This window comes from Sitophilus oryzae, unplaced genomic scaffold (assembly GCF_002938485.1).
Source record: "Sitophilus oryzae breed Bouriz unplaced genomic scaffold, Soryzae_2.0 scaffold_1188_pilon_pilon, whole genome shotgun sequence".
Classification (NCBI taxonomy): Eukaryota; Metazoa; Arthropoda; class Insecta; order Coleoptera; family Curculionidae; genus Sitophilus; species Sitophilus oryzae.
Genome location: NW_022145824.1, coordinates 478,324 through 495,562, shown reverse-complemented (window position 1 = coordinate 495,562; position 17,239 = coordinate 478,324). Strand labels below are relative to the sequence as shown.

At 34.4% G+C, this 17,239-nt stretch overlaps 2 protein-coding genes across 13 annotated transcripts in view; one reads left to right on the top strand and one right to left on the bottom strand.

Moving 5' to 3' along the window:
- Nucleotides 1–6,191, top strand: part of LOC115891592 (E3 ubiquitin-protein ligase UBR5) — a 46,303-nt gene extending 40,112 nt beyond the window's left edge. For all 11 annotated transcript variants that reach the window (XM_030912098.1, XM_030912101.1, XM_030912092.1 and 8 more), the window contains 7 exons: nt 448–737; nt 792–935; nt 2,340–2,550; nt 3,800–4,006; nt 4,065–4,212; nt 4,280–4,510; nt 5,663–6,191. In XM_030912098.1, coding sequence (XP_030767958.1) covers nt 448–737; nt 792–935; nt 2,340–2,550; nt 3,800–4,006; nt 4,065–4,212; nt 4,280–4,510; nt 5,663–5,875 — 1,444 coding nt within the window. In that variant the 3' untranslated portion in view covers nt 5,876–6,191. The remainder of the gene's footprint in view (nt 1–447; nt 738–791; nt 936–2,339; nt 2,551–3,799; nt 4,007–4,064; nt 4,213–4,279; nt 4,511–5,662) is intronic.
- A 45-nt stretch (nt 6,192–6,236) lies between these two features.
- LOC115891594 (FERM, ARHGEF and pleckstrin domain-containing protein 2) overlaps nt 6,237–17,239 on the bottom strand; it is a 134,924-nt gene continuing 123,921 nt past the window's right edge. For both annotated transcript variants that reach the window (XM_030912103.1, XM_030912104.1), the window contains 8 exons: nt 14,948–15,117; nt 14,688–14,891; nt 13,687–13,844; nt 13,348–13,627; nt 10,864–11,137; nt 8,393–8,538; nt 8,074–8,333; nt 6,237–6,643 (listed from right to left, as the gene is read on the bottom strand). In XM_030912103.1, the coding sequence (XP_030767963.1) occupies nt 6,547–6,643; nt 8,074–8,333; nt 8,393–8,538; nt 10,864–11,137; nt 13,348–13,627; nt 13,687–13,844; nt 14,688–14,891; nt 14,948–15,117 (1,589 nt within the window). In that variant the 3' untranslated portion in view covers nt 6,237–6,546. The remainder of the gene's footprint in view (nt 6,644–8,073; nt 8,334–8,392; nt 8,539–10,863; nt 11,138–13,347; nt 13,628–13,686; nt 13,845–14,687; nt 14,892–14,947; nt 15,118–17,239) is intronic.

Below are 17,239 nucleotides of genomic sequence, written 5' to 3'. Positions count from 1 at the left end.
AAAAGAATTGAGTATGCCAATCAATCCTAATTTATGTCATATACTAATATACCAAATCACTCAAAAAGTTATAGGGGTGAGCCACTTTTGAGACGCACCTGGTATTAATTTTTATTTATTATCTAACGCGTTCTGATAAAGTGTGTTTAAATAAAGTCAAGATCAAAAGGCCGAAAAAAATATTTTAGGTTTTTCAGAAATTTTTCAAGTATCTCGTCGTGCAAAAACCTAAAATAAAGAAAAATCTATGTCTTGAATTCTTGGACAGGTCATCCGCTTATTTTGTTTTGCTTGTTTGCAAGGTTTATATTGTGTAGTGATATTTTTAAAGAAAAAAATCAAAATAATTTGTAAGATTTTTTCTTATGTGAACCATTTTTCCAGAAATGTCACATAATAAATGAATTTGAATTTTTGTGTGAAAATCATTAATTTTGTCTTTTTCAGATTGAGACAACGAGACAGGGAGGTGCTTCGTCGCTCTCTTCCGTCGAGAGGTTCAGGCCGAAATCGCGATCACCATCGCAGAACGATGAGCGTGGATGCTCGTCCGTACGTGCCCGGTGAAAATCTGCACAACAACACCGAGGCTCCGTCTATGCCTGACATATCGGCAAACGTGGGACAGAGTAACCCATTGACTAATGATCATCTGACCAGTCACCAGCAGCAGTTGGGTGATAGATTGTATCCGAAAGTTTTCAATCTTCATCCTACTTTCGCTGGAAGGATTACGGGTAAGTGACATCTCAAGAGTCTTCTATGTATTTTATTAAATATAAATTCTTTAGGAATGTTGCTGGAATTATCCCCAGCTCAGTTGCTCTTACTTTTGGCCTCAGAAGAGTCTTTAAGGTCGAAGGTGGAGGAAGCGGTTGAAATGATTTTAGCGCATTCTCAATCTCATGCTGATATGGGCCAAGATGCACTATTAGGTAAGTACTTCTGGATTTTTTTTATATTACTTGACCTACATACGTGATGATACAAGCCTTACTGTTTTGAGAAGTGAAACTTTGCCATTAATAAAATGCCATATAAATTTGGTCAATATGGGATTTATTAAAGTAATAGCATTTTAATAAAAATACTAATTTGATCGACATCAGTTGATTTGAACAAATTCCCACCGCAGCGCACTCTACGTCAGAAATCATAAATTATCAATAAATAGTTCACGCCGCCGTCATGTCGATCGCATTAAAATAATATTGAAATTAGGGTTTTGTCGTAATATTTCAGTATTTTAGTTTTTTGCTAGTGCAGTCATTGAGACTATAAAACACTCAGGTACGAGGTTTGTGTGATGTAACGCTGTTTCGGATAGTAAAAAATAAGCGAAAAAAAATTCGAACTGGGCGTCTTGTTGTGTTGTGACAATTTCAAATGTTAATAAAATTGCCCAAAAAAATGTTAACGCGTAAAGAGAGCGTAATTAGGGCGTTGTTGGATGCAATAACATTCAATAACTCAACATTCCCGGATATTCAACTCTCCCGAAACAACATTTTATAGCTTCATAGTTTCTCACACCGATTTGATCAAAAGCAAAAACGGATTCAAGCAGTTCGATGAAACAAGTGAGTAAACAAAGTGCTCGTTACATAATCAAAAAATTAAATAGACATATACTATGAGAGGATGAAATATAATTTGCAATATTAATGGTATACTTTTTTAATCAACTAGTGATTAAATGTTTTATGAACATCTTCTAAAATTATAATTATGTATCTTTAAAAAATCTCGTTATAGCCGAAATAGCTCCAATTATGCCCCATTGGCAAAACCGGTGATAAGTCTATGCTCGCTACCGTAGTTAAACTCTAATATAAATAAGAATAATAAATTATAATGCAAGTTAGACCTTCTGAAGATATCAAAATATTTCCCTTTTTATTTTTTTGTTTAGAATTTCCACAAATTATACATTCTAACACTTTTAGAATAATTATATTCTAATTTTTTCGTTTACTCGCCATTTATATTGTATTTCGCCATTTATATATTGTATTGTTCTCGCCATTTATATTCTGTATTTGTATATGTTCGTTATATACGATATTCTCGGGCGGTGGCAGCACCGGCGGTGAATGCACCAAGCCTATAGCATCTCAAGTTTTTTCATCAGTTATTTTTTAGTATTTTTAAAATATGTAGACTAACCTGGAAAAAAGTGGTATATGCGCCTAAATTGATATATTATAAGACGGTCAAAATACATGAAGACGTAACATACCCTACATGAATTTAATATAAACAGAACTCGCGCTCGTTGGGCTCTATCATCACTCTCGTAATTCAAAATATGTGTTATTTTATTTTTATTTTTTCTCTAGAATTAGACGTTTTTTCATTGAACGAAAGAGGTTCGAAAAAAGCCGGCGGTTCCAGGACAACCAGCGCCGATAATTCTGTTACAGAAGAGGGCGCTCCCGAGGAAGAGGACAATGCTCCTCTGTTTTACTGTCCAGGCAAAAGAGGATTTTATGCCCCTCGTCAGGGCAAAGCCACATTCGAGAGATTAAACGCTTTTAGAAATGTTGGAAGGTAAGATATCTAAATATTAACTTTTTTAGAATTTCTTGTTCGGTTTGGTTCTATATTAAAACCATTTTTAATAAGTGTTGCTGAAATATTTTCTTATTGACCAGCGGTAAAATTGTATTCTTTATATCAATTACATTCTTGTTCATATGCCGTGTGATCAAAAAGTTTGATGATCACTTGTCATCATTGACAGTTAAATAAAATCTAATCCAATTTCCCATAAGAATTGTTTACCTGTTACATTGAACAAGATAAATTAATGAAGTAATCACAAACTTTTTATAGTTATAAATGTTGTGTGGAAAACGGAAGCTTGCTATTTCTTGTTTATTTTATATTGGTTTTATTCAAAATGAAATAATTTAAATCTGAAAAGACATTTGTCAGAACTTGAATTACAGTGATGTTATTATGAATCTTTGAAATATACTTCAAAAAATGTTATTTCTGTAGTATTCGGTCGTTCCCAGATTAGAAATATAATAATGGACATTTTTCACTAATAAGTAATTATACATACCGATTTGGTCTTCGAAACTGTACAGTCTGGTCTATGAAAAATGTTGCATCTAGGGTTGGAACTTTATTTTTCACTATTAGTTACTCATTTTACTAAAGCTGTAATAGATTATATTTAGTGTAGATATATTATCATCGTTTCAGTAGCATACACGAAAGGTTTTTAAAATAGCATATATTTTTCTACACATATTTTCCTACAAACTTGCCATGATTCATATATCATTTATTAAGTCAAATGGTCATACAGATAAAAAATATTAAATCGAAAATGTTGAACATTTTTTACAATAAAAATGACAATTTTCATGATAATTTTAATATGCAGGAGCTATAATTTAGTCGATTTTTATTTGAATATAAACTATTATGACTATATTTCCGTGTATATAAATATGTAGGTTAATTATCGAATGTAATACCACAAGATGTTTCGGGATTACCGAATAATACATTTACCTGACACGAAATGCGTTACCCGGTATCGCATTGAGTGCCAGGTAAAAGTATTAGGTAATCCCGAAACATCGAGTTGTATTCAAAAGATTATACAACGAAATGAAGTACATATATCCTTCTTATCAATCGTTCTTCAATTACAATATGGCCACCAAGCGATAATCACTTAAATGATTATCACTTATTAATCACATCCTTCTAAATAGGAAAAATATACGTATAATCAATATTACGTTTTATTTGGGATCTTAATATATTTTTCTTTTTTCAGATTACTCGGATTATGCTTGTTGCAAAATGAACTCTGTCCCATCTTTTTGACCAGACATGTTTTGAAATCTATTTTAGGAAGGCCAATCAAGTTTCATGATTTAGCCTTCTTTGATCCAGTGGTTTATGAATCCCTAAGACAGCTGGTAGTAGACGCCGAAACTAAAGATAGCAACAGTCTATTTTCGGCCTTAGATCTGAATTTCACGTAATTAACGACATTTTTATTATTACATGTATAATATTAAACCTTCTTATTATTTTAGGATTGATTTAGGTCTCGAAGAGGGAGGTGGCACTGTCGAAATTATGGCAAATGGAAAAGACATTGAAGTAACCTCATCTAATGTTTACGATTATGTTAGGAAATATGCTAAGTATAGAATGATCAAGGTTCAAGAAAAGGCAATAGAGGTATGTTTAAATTAACTAAATGACATTTAAATAATATATCTTAATTGTTATATGAATTCCGTTTCAGAGCATACGAACAGGAGTGTTTGATGTTTTACCTGAGGGATCATTGGATGGCCTCACAGCTGAAGATCTAAGACTGTTGCTAAATGGTGTTGGAGATATCAACGTGTCCGTGCTGATATCGTACACGTCGTTTAATGATGAATCTGGAGAGAGCAGCGAGAGACTCGTTAAATTTAAACGGTGGCTGTGGTCCATTGTGGAAAAAATGACACATTTAGAAAGACAGGACTTAGTAAGTACAATTTTTATTTTTTTATATTGTATAGTATTTTCAGCAAGAGATTATGTGACATATAATGACAGTTTTTTGTCATTTTAATTAAACTGCATTGTGAATCTATTTTTTTTATGTTTTCTGTGGAGGTCATATTCTCTTGTTGATCAGACTATAAATATGTCAAAATTATTAAAATTGTTGATGGTGGTCATAATTTTAAATTCGTCATCATAGACTCACTATTTTCAAATTTCCGTTTAGTTTAACACCAACGCACAAAACCGATGACATCCTTCTTTTAGACGCTTACAGGCAAGTTTTAAGACGAGGTTGCGACAAAAAATGGCATCGAGTACAGAATTTATTTCTGTCATTTTTTGAATGAACCGTGTCAAATTATTATACGTTTTACCGGACGAACTAGACCGGTTGAGCCTCAATACTGAATAAAGCCAAACAAGAATTTGTGTGATTATTTGTATCTTTGTTTCACCCAAGGATTGATAATAAAATCGCGATAAGATACACACGCTGAATCCGAACAGTATCATTGTCAATGGATAACCGACTTTGCGAGTGTCTAAATCGACCCTTAAGTCTCGGTTTCTTACAAAGCTGTAACGCTAAAGAGCGACAGTTTCTGCCGACGAGTAGTACGGCCGCTTTGACGGTGAATATTATTGTAAATTAACATTAAAAACGGTGGCGTTAAAATACTGCCGCTTTTCGCTTTGAGTCAGTTCAAATCAAATATAAAACGCTAGATCACTGCACTGGAGTAACGTCAAAAATGTGTTTGCAATATCCCACCGTACAGAGCGGCCGCTTCAGAAATTATGGTGCTGTTTTTTTCGGGCTGAACGCTTTGGAGAAACACACGTCAATTTGCAAGAACATACACGCTTTTTAGCAGCGTAGCTCGCCGTCAAATTACGACCGCTTTTTAGAGATACTGCTTTGCCATATCTTTCTAATGACTAAATGGTTACTCTTAAAATTTTCAACTGGAACGATTTTTAAGTGAATTTTAAAGTAATTTCGTTGAATTATAATCATCTACGGTCTACCACGTGTGTTTTGATATATTACGACTCATAACACATATTTTTAAATTAGAATATACATATATATTTTTCAATTTGCTAAAATTTAATAAATTTATAACAGGTGTACTTCTGGACGGGTTCACCGGCACTTCCTGCCAGCGAAGACGGTTTTCAGCCAATGCCTTCGGTAACTATTCGACCAGCTGATGATGCCCACTTGCCAACAGCTAATACCTGTATCTCGAGACTTTACATCCCACTTTACAGTAGCCGAACAGTGCTCAGACAGAAGTTATTGTTAGCCATCAAGACCAAGAACTTTGGTTTTGTTTAAACTCGTTATATTATTTTCTTTTGTTGTAAGATACTTGCATCTAGAAACTGTTCTAATAAAATTTTAATCGTACTTTAGATTAAGCGTTTATTATGTTTTGAATGTGATGTATAAATAAGACTCGGAAAAGTGATATGTTAAGGTGTATATGAGTAAAGGGTCTTTTTAATCATTATTTTCCGTTTTACTATGTAGTGAAGTCTGAAAAATAACTATAGTAAAATCATTTCTAATGTAAATTATAGAATGTAGATTATTTTAAAATTACTTCTCGAAAAGAAACTGCTTACTCTGAATACAAGATGATGGAATACACATATTGTTTTTAATTTATAACCTAAATAGATAATAACACAATGAATTTAAAAATATATCTTTATTGATTTTATTTGAATCACAAGTTCCGTCAATTATTTTACTACTTATAGTAATCAATTATAAATAAATACCATGTTAATAAGATAAAACCATAAAAATACCAATTTAGTACTATACAGTATATACAAGTTTTAATAAAATAAGGCACAATATATTTAATTCTAGGAATGATTGATTTTCAAAGTTAAATGCTGCTTTTTAATACTTTCTTAGTAAATACATCTGTTTAAAGTCCTAATGACTTAGTTACTATTTGATTTTAAGGTGTAAATTAAGAATGTAACTGGAAACGATCAGTCGGGGCGTGCAATGGTGATGATTTCCATGGACTCGTTAAAAATTGGTCTCTTGGATTTAGATTGGGTAGCACTATTTATCACTTCTATCCATCTAAAATTAGAAAAAAAATGATTCAGTTTGATATTTAGAAACATACTGCTTAACAATTGAAATGGATTAATTTGATTTTAAATTACACTTATTATAAGTACTACCGATTCAACTGATTTACAGTTTGATTCATGAAGGAGGACAACTGCATTGTACTGAATATTCCGATTAAGGTAGGAAGGCTGCGATAAGTAACAATTTTTAAAATAAGAAAAATACAATGTTTTTTTATCTACAAATACTACCATGTAAAATCTTAGTTCTTATAAACTTCATAATATCTAAGCATAATTTTTTACTGAAAATTAAAATATTGAATTATTGATGCGATTTAGCTCCTAGTATCTAGCTTAGTAATTATTATGTCCATGATACCGTATGATTGGAAAAAATACGGCGTCACAGACGGTTGGAGAAGGACAATCAATGATAATTTTGGCGCGGTCAATCTCTAGACATTTATTAAAAGTTGACATAAAACCATATACTTATAAAGTTCTATACAGATTATCGCCTATCCCTGCAATGTGCTGGAGTTGAAGCCGAGTTAGAGACAACTGGGTATCCGATCCATGTATATTTCACATAAGTTCGTCTGTTAGGCAGACACTGGCGCAAAAGCGCAACTCCAAAATTCCGAATATCGATTGTCTGTCCGAGGACTCCATTCGGGTACCTCTATCCACGTGCCGAGTTTGATTCCAATCGACCCATAATTAAGAAAAATCCTGATGATTTCGTCCATTTAGAGCCATCGGTTCGAAACGTCGAGTGCGTCATCCTGTAGCCCGTCACCAATTATACCGAAATCGACCCACATTTTTCTTCAATGACAAATCCATAATCCCACCCCGACGAAGATAACGAAACGTCCGTCGTATCCAACTTAGCAGGGTGGGGCCGTGTGCATCAACTTTTGACGTTTCTTACGTCAAAACTATCACAGTTACACGACTTTGAATTCTTAGGTTTGGCTGCACTCTAATAGACCGCCCTTCACTGTTTTAGAATGTATGGCCAACTAATTGCAAGCAACTTGGCAGTCATACGTGGAAGTAAATAATTTAATTACAGATAATTTTTTCAATATGTGTGGTGAATTTCGCTTTAAATACTTTAGGGTGATTTTTAATTTAGTATTTCTAAACGCATTATATTTTCTCCTTAAGGTGTACGCGCACTGAATCGGTACCAGTCCGGCGAGAAACGGCGAAGGCGGTGACTCGACTATTGTAGATAGGTAGAGGTAGTAATCTGGCCTCTACAGGCCGAAATGTTTTAGTGGACGCCGGCGCCGTCTATATGTACGATGGTCGCAGTCGCTTTTCCTGGTCGGTCCGATCCGATGCAGTGCGCGCCAAGCCTTATTCTATATTATAATTTCCCGAAATATCCATTTCCATTGCGCAGCAGTGTAATTTATTACAAACCTGTTATAAGTATATTCCGATTCTGCTCTGAAGAAATACACATGATTTTTGTATTGCAATTTAAACACATAGTCTTTTCCTATTTGGTCCTCTGTTGAAGGTGGTCCAACACTGTATCCTAACAAAGGCAACGATGCTAGCGGAAAATCGTCCATGCAGGCTTTGTAAAAAAATAGGCAAAATGATGTAAACACTACCCAGAGCTTTTGCCACCCGTTCGTGCTTTTAAATTTTCGGAGCAAATAGCCGGAAAGTTGATTCTAAAAATTAATGATTTTGAATAAATTGAACGTTAAAAAATGTCTTGTTCTTTTTATACCTCTACAGCAAGTAATTCATCTTTCATGCTGATACTGGTGCTACGATGCCAACAAACATGGACGGTTGTATTACTTCTCTGGGCTTGGGGTTTCGTTTGAGTACTTGCTTCATTACTAACTTGTTCGACGTGTTCATCTGATGAGCCTACAATTTATTATAATATAATTGAATGAGAGAATGTGGAAAGATTTTTGTCTAATATCATAAGGTCAATTGTATGATTACTGAGAAAAAACTGTGTTGTTAAACTATACCGAGTGATGGAGAAATTATTACACAGACCCCGTATTTTGTTTTATTTTGTATTATATAAAACTCAATGCTGATTGACTAATGTACCAACGCACAGCCGAAACCGCTTGTCCTAGAAGCAAGAAATTTGGCACATAGGCTCCTTGAATGACGAAAGTGAGCACTAAGAAGCCGATTTTTGGAAATTCAATACCTACGGGCGTCAAATTTGATAAAATTATTCTAGGAGTATGAAATTTTGCATAGAGAGTCCTGATGTGTCGTAATTGGGTAAGAAGCGATTTTTGTAAATTCGCTCTCTAAGGGGGTGAAATGACGGAGGTAAATGTAAGAAAAAAATAAACTCTGTCCTAGATTTATGAATTTTTGCACAGAGGTTCCTTTACTGGAGTTATGAATACTAAGAAGCGATTGTTGGAAATTCTCCACAAAAGGTGGTGAAACTAGGGCTGTAAGTCCTAGGAGTATGAGATTTTGCATAGATGTTCCTTAAGTGGCGTAGTGCCAACCAACACCATGAAGCGGTTGTTGGAAATTCGTAGCATAGGGAGGGAAATTTTGTATAAAAGCTTACTTTTAATATTACCGAAAGGCTCATTAAATGATGAAAGTGAGTATACAAAGATTATTTTTGGAAATGCGTTCTCTAAAGGTGCGTATTCACTGAGCGAACGAATGCCGAACGACCAACGAACTCCGAATGATTCGTCAAGTGTGTACGTAAATGCAAAGGCGAATCGAATGGCATTTTTAAGTTCGGTTCGCCGTCGCCTGCGTTCGGTCGGAGAGCGGTACATCAAAGAGATTCGCAGTTCGGTGTTGACGAGATTCGCGGGTTTTTAATTTTTTGGGGGAACTCCGAATTCGAATTTGTATTATTTGCATTTGGACGCTGTGTTTTTAAGTTAAAACGATTCAAGATGTCTGATAAACTTCAATGGACAGACGACCTTACAATTGATTTAATTAAAGCATATAGAAATAAGGAGGAATTGTTATGGAATCCTTCCCGACTTTGATAAACCTTTGACATCCAATGTTTTCTTTTCCTTTTTTGTTTTTTTTTGCTTTTAGTGATCCCGCATAAATTATAAAAGCTGATGCCGCTATAATTTTGTCACACATTTTTTCTGCTAAACAAACAGCGAACTTTCTGCATTCGTTTCGGATTCGCTCATTGGTAGGGTACCTGAATTACGGCCCAGAAGAAAACGAACCCAGAACCTTCGTTGTTCGGACTTCGTTGTTTGTTCGGCATTCGTTCGCTCAGTGAGTACGCACCTTAAGAGGGTAAAATTAGGGCAAACTTTGTACAAGAACTTATTAAAATCGGTTCTAGATGTATGATATTTGGCACAGAGGTTCCTTAGGTGACAACTGAATTCTAAAGAAGCGATTTTCGAAAATTCATTTCATATGGGGGTAATGTGACGAAAGTAAGGGTAAAATGTCTATATTTAAAAAAAAAACTGCCCTAGGAGTATGACATTTTACACAAAGATACCTTAAATAACGAACGTGAGTAAAGAGATTTTTGGAAATTCATCCTCTAAGAAGGTGAAATTAGGGGTGAAAGTTTGTAAAAAATTTGTTAAAACGGTTCTAGAAGTATGAAGTTTTGCACAGGGGCTCTTTAGGTGACGACAGTAAGTACTAAGAAAAGCGATTTTTAAAAATTCATCCTTTAAGAGGGATATATCAGGGTTGAGAGATCGTACAATTTTTTTAAAATTTTGTACAAAGCATCCTTAAATGACGTAATTGAACTATAAGAAGCCATTTTGGGAAAGTTATCCTCCCTATTAGTGATATGGTTTAGATACAATATTTCAAAGGAAACATTCATTTTTGTAATTTTTTTATCGATATAGATTCTTATTACTGAACCGAATAACAGTCTATATATTAAAACACAACATTAATAAAACAGTAACGCAAATTCAAACTGTTTACTAATATCACAGATCGTCTTTCAAGCTGAATTTTAATTAAAAATAAACAGAATATAAGAAAATTTGAATAATATATTCATTAACGCATGGTAATCTGGACTTTATGTGTACAATTATTATTAAGTGTATGAGACATATGTTTATAATCTATTTTTTTACTGCATGTGATTAAAGATCGTGATTCTAATTGCAATGAGAACATGTTTCTTCAAAATAAACAAAAAATATTACTCCTATAATTACTCAAACAATGAAACAAACTTACTGCAACTTTTTAGGCTCAAATAAGTGATTTTGGTATCGAGCTTGTCCCTGGCTTGCTGTATAGCTGTCAATAAATCTTGCTTCCATCTGTCCTTTTCTTCTGGCGAGCTGGCGGCCACAGTCAGAGCTCTAGTCCCGCCGTAAATTATAAGACCATTAATTGCCAATTCTCCTTCGGGTTCTTCTATTAAGACACCCCTAAGGGGCATATGACCATGCACTTTAAATTGTAATGTCACCTGGGATCGGGAAGTGTACAGCAGTATATCCGAAAACTGAAAATTTCCAATTGTGGCGTTAGTTGACATCAGTTATATTTGCTTAAAAGCTATGTAATCCATTAAAGTACCATTTTATTTTTTTTTTACAAAAGAAGAAGCCTAAAATCCAAAGACCACCTTGACCAACAAAAAGCCTCTGCTTCAAATGTTTTTAATTAATGTGTCAAAATGGTTCGTTGGGGTGTGTAAACGGTGTAAACGTCTTATTATATGAAGGGGGTCCAGAGGAAAAATGCTAAAGCCGTTTTACTAATTTTACAGGAGAGCCCTTGACGGCTAATGGTTATCTGGTTCTTTTCCCGCATGTATATTTTTAGTAGGGATATATCAGGATTTAACAGCTTATTGCCCTGCAGAGTTTCTACATTTTGTAGGGACCAGTTAGACCTACTATACAGGGTCAAACTAGCCAGCTATTTTATCAGCAGTTTTCAAACTAGCCAGCTTTTTTACAGAAAGCGCTGTTATTTTGTTGGTTAAGTGTTAGTTTGCGATGGTGGTTGTGCTGTTTATTTGCAAAATAGCTGGCTAGTTTGAAAACTAGCCCAGTATCCATTTTAGCCGTAACATACAGGGTGGTCAAAGTTGTATTCCGGAAACTTCGGCAGCATGTTTGGCAGATAAAAATAAGTAAAAAATTTCGTATAAATAAATGTATGTCCTAAAATGCTTAGTTTCGAAGATACAGGGTGTAGAAGTTTCATATTTATGTGTCTGGGAATTTTTTCACTGGATAAATTTGATTTTGATGTCAATATGACTCCTATTTGTAGGAGACGCTACCTACATGTGTTTTAACTGTTTTGAAGGGTAATAACTTTTCGTCCGTGCCCGTATAAAACCACTGAGTGAAAAAATATACATTTCCGAGATTTTTTTTCGTAAAAAATGTCTCCGTGATAAAAATCGTTACGAGCAACCGTTTTGAAGATATTTAGAAAGGAAATAGTCAATACATGTCATTATTGACAACAAATAAGCCTGTTGAGTTGGTAGTTCTTTGACTGAAATGATAAATTGGGGAACTTTTTATTTTTTTAAATTAATCATAAATTTTTCTTCGAAAAAATGATGACAAACAATGATGACAATCGTTTCTGTTGAACTTTTGGCACAAAAACATTTCAAATTTATGATTTCAGTCTAATGACTATTTAGTCAACATGTTTACTTATATGTCATTGATGACAGGTATTGATAATTTGGATTCCAAATATCTCGAGGACCATTACTCGTAGCGATTTTTACCAAGATATTTTTTTACGTAAAAAGCATTGTAAATGAATTTTTTTTAACTCGGTAGTCTTATACAGCTGCAGACAAAAAGTTATTATTCTTCAAACCAGTTAAAAATATGTAGGTAGTAGGAGTCATATTAACATCAAAATCAAATTTCTCATGTCAAAAAACTCCCAGACACCAATTTTCATCCAAATATTGACGTTGCTTCGGAAATTATTTGGAATAAATCGAAATAAAAGTGAAACTTCTACACCCTGTATCTTCGAAACTAAGCCATTTTAGGACATACATTTATACAAACTTTTTCACTTATTTTTATCTTAAGAATATTCTGCCGAATTTTCCGGAATACAATTCGGACCACCCTGTATAGCCATACCAGTTGTTTACGATATTCTCCTATTGTGGCAGCACCGGCGGAGAATGCACTAAGCCTATAGAAAACTGCCATTTCTTTTTATATTCGACGAGTCATAAACTGTGCCGTAATGATACTGTTAAGGGTTACTAACATTGTTTGGGTATTCTCCAAATGAGCTAATTTTATCAAAAAAAATTAGATGGTATCACAATTTATTTTGTTGTTGTAGAGACCATTAAATAGCGAAATAAAATGAGATCCTCATTAAATTAAGAAAATTGATGTTGGTCTCTTGACCAACTACGGCGGATTGGAAAATCTTGCCCTATTGTAGAGGAGAAAAAGCTAACAATGGCAATCAAAATCAATCCAAAATGCTAAATCAAATTTGGCTATACTTGCCCAATGGCAAAGTAGATATTATTTTCATCACTCATTACAATTAATCTTAAAATTTTAGGAAAAGTAAAAGCTTTTTTTCCTAGACATTGATATATTTTGAACGCTGCATTTAAACGAAGTTATCTTAATAATGCGAAATTGACTAGCATTCATAAAACATAATATGGTTACACCCGATTCTAAACATTATCATACTTACCAAAAAGAACATTCGTGGTTGGTATCCTTTCCTAGATAGTTTAAGCAGACATCCGTGCCTAATAAATTTCCTACCCGGATGTACTAGATTATCAAAACCAACAATATCTCTCTGTAACTCGCAGAGTGTAGCCAAATTCTCCGAGTGTTCGAGAGTTTCTTTAACTGGTATCATAAGATCTTTCAGCGTATCACTAGCTGTCAGACAATCGGACCTGTCGGGATGATTTGGGCCGTAGTGATTGAGGAGCCGTTCAAGTAAAGATTGGTATTGAAGTAACCTAAATATAAAGCAATATTAATTAGTGTGAGACAAATTAACTTTAAATAGATTTATTACCTGTGTAAGGGTTTTAGAACGAACGTGGTAAGAGGTAAATAGCATACTTTTTGTGTCTCGAATTCTCTGTACAGTTGCTCAAATTTGGCATTTTTCTTAAAGGATTCGTCTAGCCTTTCTAACACTAATATGTGCCCATCAAGATATTCTTCATATATCTGTAAGTATTATATAAATAAATGCCTTTATTGTCAATTTTTTTACAAATTGTAGACAAAGGTAAACTAAAGAAACAGAGTAAACAAACAAGGTACACAGACAAACAATTAATGATATTGACATTAATTTGTTTAATTGAAGTGAAACTTCCTTACGCGCGATGGGAGTAAAAATTGAAGGCCGTTACACGAGACGCGAGAGGAAATGTGGTAACGATCTTGGAGCATCGTAACTCGGGACCTATGTGAGCTAGGAGGCTGAAACTCCGAATGTAGATGGGGCTCGAAGAATCTTCCTATCTTCTACATTTTATCTTTTCATAATATTTTGACGACGTTTCCTACACTACGAAACCCCATCATCAATGAATAAAATAAAAAAACCGTTCAATCTAAATGAAATTTGGTATGTCGATAGGATGGACCAAGGCCGACTTGATCGTGTACGACACGTGTCACTGTGACAGTTAATTTTGACGTAAGAAACGTCAAAAGTTGATGTAGTCCGATCGCGACCAAATTTGGCGGGTTGGCTATGTGAGCGACGCGACGCCATTTTGTTTACATCTACATCAGGATGGGACTAAGGATTTGATATTGAAGAAAAATGTGGATCGATTTCGGTATAATTGGGGACGGGCTACAGGATGACGCCCTCGACGTTTCGAACCGATGCCTCTAATGGACGAAATCATCAGGATTTTTCTTAATTATGGGTCGATTGGAACCAAACTCGGTACGTGAATAGAGGTACCCGAATGGAGTTCGCAGACGGACAGACAGACGGAAGTAAGAAGTTTCACTTCAAATATGCGCACATAGATCTTTTTAATGTTTACATACAGGTAATAATGGTGGCAAATGAGCCAGAAGAACGTCAGCTATTCTTCCGGCTGTAGCTTTTGGTCCTCCTCTGCCATCCCAACCATGTAACCTTTGTTCTAAATCTCGAACCAACAAACTATGAGCTTGTGCCAACGGTGCAATCAGTGAGAGTAAAATAGAGCACTCTTCGGGTTCTTCTTTACTAACTTCGTCTCTAAACCACTAAAAACATTACATTAGTATTTATTCTTTTAAAAGCTGTTTAATTAAATACATACAATGTTGATTACGTCCAGATCTTTTTTGTAAGTCAACTCTGTCATAAGAATTTCTTTGGCAATGTAATAAGTTTTATCCACTAAATGTCTGCTTTTTATTTTCTTAACATCGTTTTCTATATCAGCGATAATCGTGGTAGTATTTGTGCTATTGTTTGTTGTTTTTGAATCTACAAACAAAAATTGATTGATAAAAATAAAAAATGAAATTGAAAAAAATTATAAGGAGTATATCCATAAAATTCGCGAGAACACAAAGGAGTTCAAATACCATATGATCGAAAAAAACGGCGTCCAGGTGACTTGGATATGACGATCGATGACATTCCCCATATCATTTTCTATATAAAATGACAGCGATCTTTATTTCAAAACCATAGTTGACGCCGGTTTTTTTTTTCGATCATATTGACTATTGATGAAGTGAATTCAGATCTATCAGTTAGCCCTTCAATTTCTTTAAAATAATAAAATATAAGTGGAGTTTAAAGTTTTCAGGGATATTTTTACTGCGATATCTGTAGGTTTATCTACTGGAAGTGGTAAAAAACCTTTAATGTAGTTAATCCGCTGATTAAACAGTAATACAAAAACGATTCACGCAAATATAGACAAACTATATCGGGTGGTTAACTTTTTTATCTTTTCATATAAAAAAACGAGATTTGGTGTGTTAGTATATGACATAAATCAGGAATCAATTGCTTGCAATTTTCGATTACTTACTGTTTCACCGGAAATGACTTCAAATTTTGATTTTCAAATGGCACCCTCAATATTTTTTACTTTATTCGATAGAAAATGACACTCATCATATGTCAACTTTTGACATTTTCGCATACGTTTTATTTGAAATTGTACCATGCGGTTCATAAAGACAATTTGACTCGAAATACCAAATGTGTGGTGCCAAATTCGTAAAAAAATGCTTTTTCCAAATATGCTAATAAGCCACCCTCTCCCCATTTGAAAAAATTGAGATATAATTAAAAATACGATTTGGGTATCTTTTAACCGACCAGGACAAGACACAAAAAATATTAGACGATCAAATCTAATCAAATCTATTTTTCCGAGGCTCACAGCCATGGCTACCTAGATTGAAATTTAAAATACGATTTTTCTATGTGAAAATGTCAGAAGTTGACATGTGAAATGTAATTCTATTCAGGGTGTCATTTTCTATCCAATAAAGTAAAAAAATACCGAGTGCGCCATTTAAAAATCACAAGTTGTAGTCATTTCCGGTGAAGCAGGAAGTGACCGAAAGCGATTGAATATGTCAATCAATCCTAATTTATGTCATATATTAACATACCAAATCTCGTTTTTTTATCTGAAAAAAATAAAAAAGTTATAGGGGTGAACCACTTGAGAAACATCCGGTGTATGTTTGAAATCGGAAGAAAAAGTCCATACAAAAAGACAACTTCTAAAAAATTCCTTAATTTTCTAATCGTATCTTGTTTATTTTAATTTCCCTTTCTGGTGGCCCAGGTAAAACTATACAACTCCTACATTAAAAGTTTTCTACTTCTTCCATTAAATAAGCTTCCACTAATCTATCTTTGAAAATCCTGTACCTACACCCAATAGTTTGATGTTTTGTTTTACGTTTGGAAACCAACGCACGCTGATGCCACGTAACAATATTTAAAGTCTTTTTCAAAGATGATTTATACTACTGTTACGTTTTTCGTCGGTTCCGTGTGGATAGAAAGTCACAATTTATTTAAACACTATTTATTTAACACTAATGAACAAAAATAATAACGATAAAAGACTTATAGAACTATTTACAAACGATTTATAACTAAGAATTTATTTTGAATTTTAGCGCGTCAACTGTATATTTATAACTGCCCCTGTAGGCCACGGCCGCCGGCTTTATACCGGCAGGTAAAGAACTCTAGAATTGTCCATAGATCGTTAGGTGCGTAGAGAAGGTTTTCGAATGTTCTCGTATGTACTCGTCCATTCCAGTGGGACTCGATTCTTCTCGAACGAATGAATCATTGCGGTGTCTATGCGATGTTAAGGTCATCCGAGGGCGGGCCATATTGTGAGGTTAGGTCGAGTCCACACCGGCCCGCAACACTGCCCCCTTCTTAGGTACATGCTCGTCCCGAGATGTATACGGTGAATGAAGGTATTTGCAAAGCTGGCCCCTGGTACATTGCGAAGTCTGGTAGAAATAGCAGTCTACAGTTTTCTCTCCCGATCTCAGCTTTGGGTTGTAGCAGCAAACGAGGATCTCGATTCCCGTAAATCTGAACAAGACTTCAATCATGT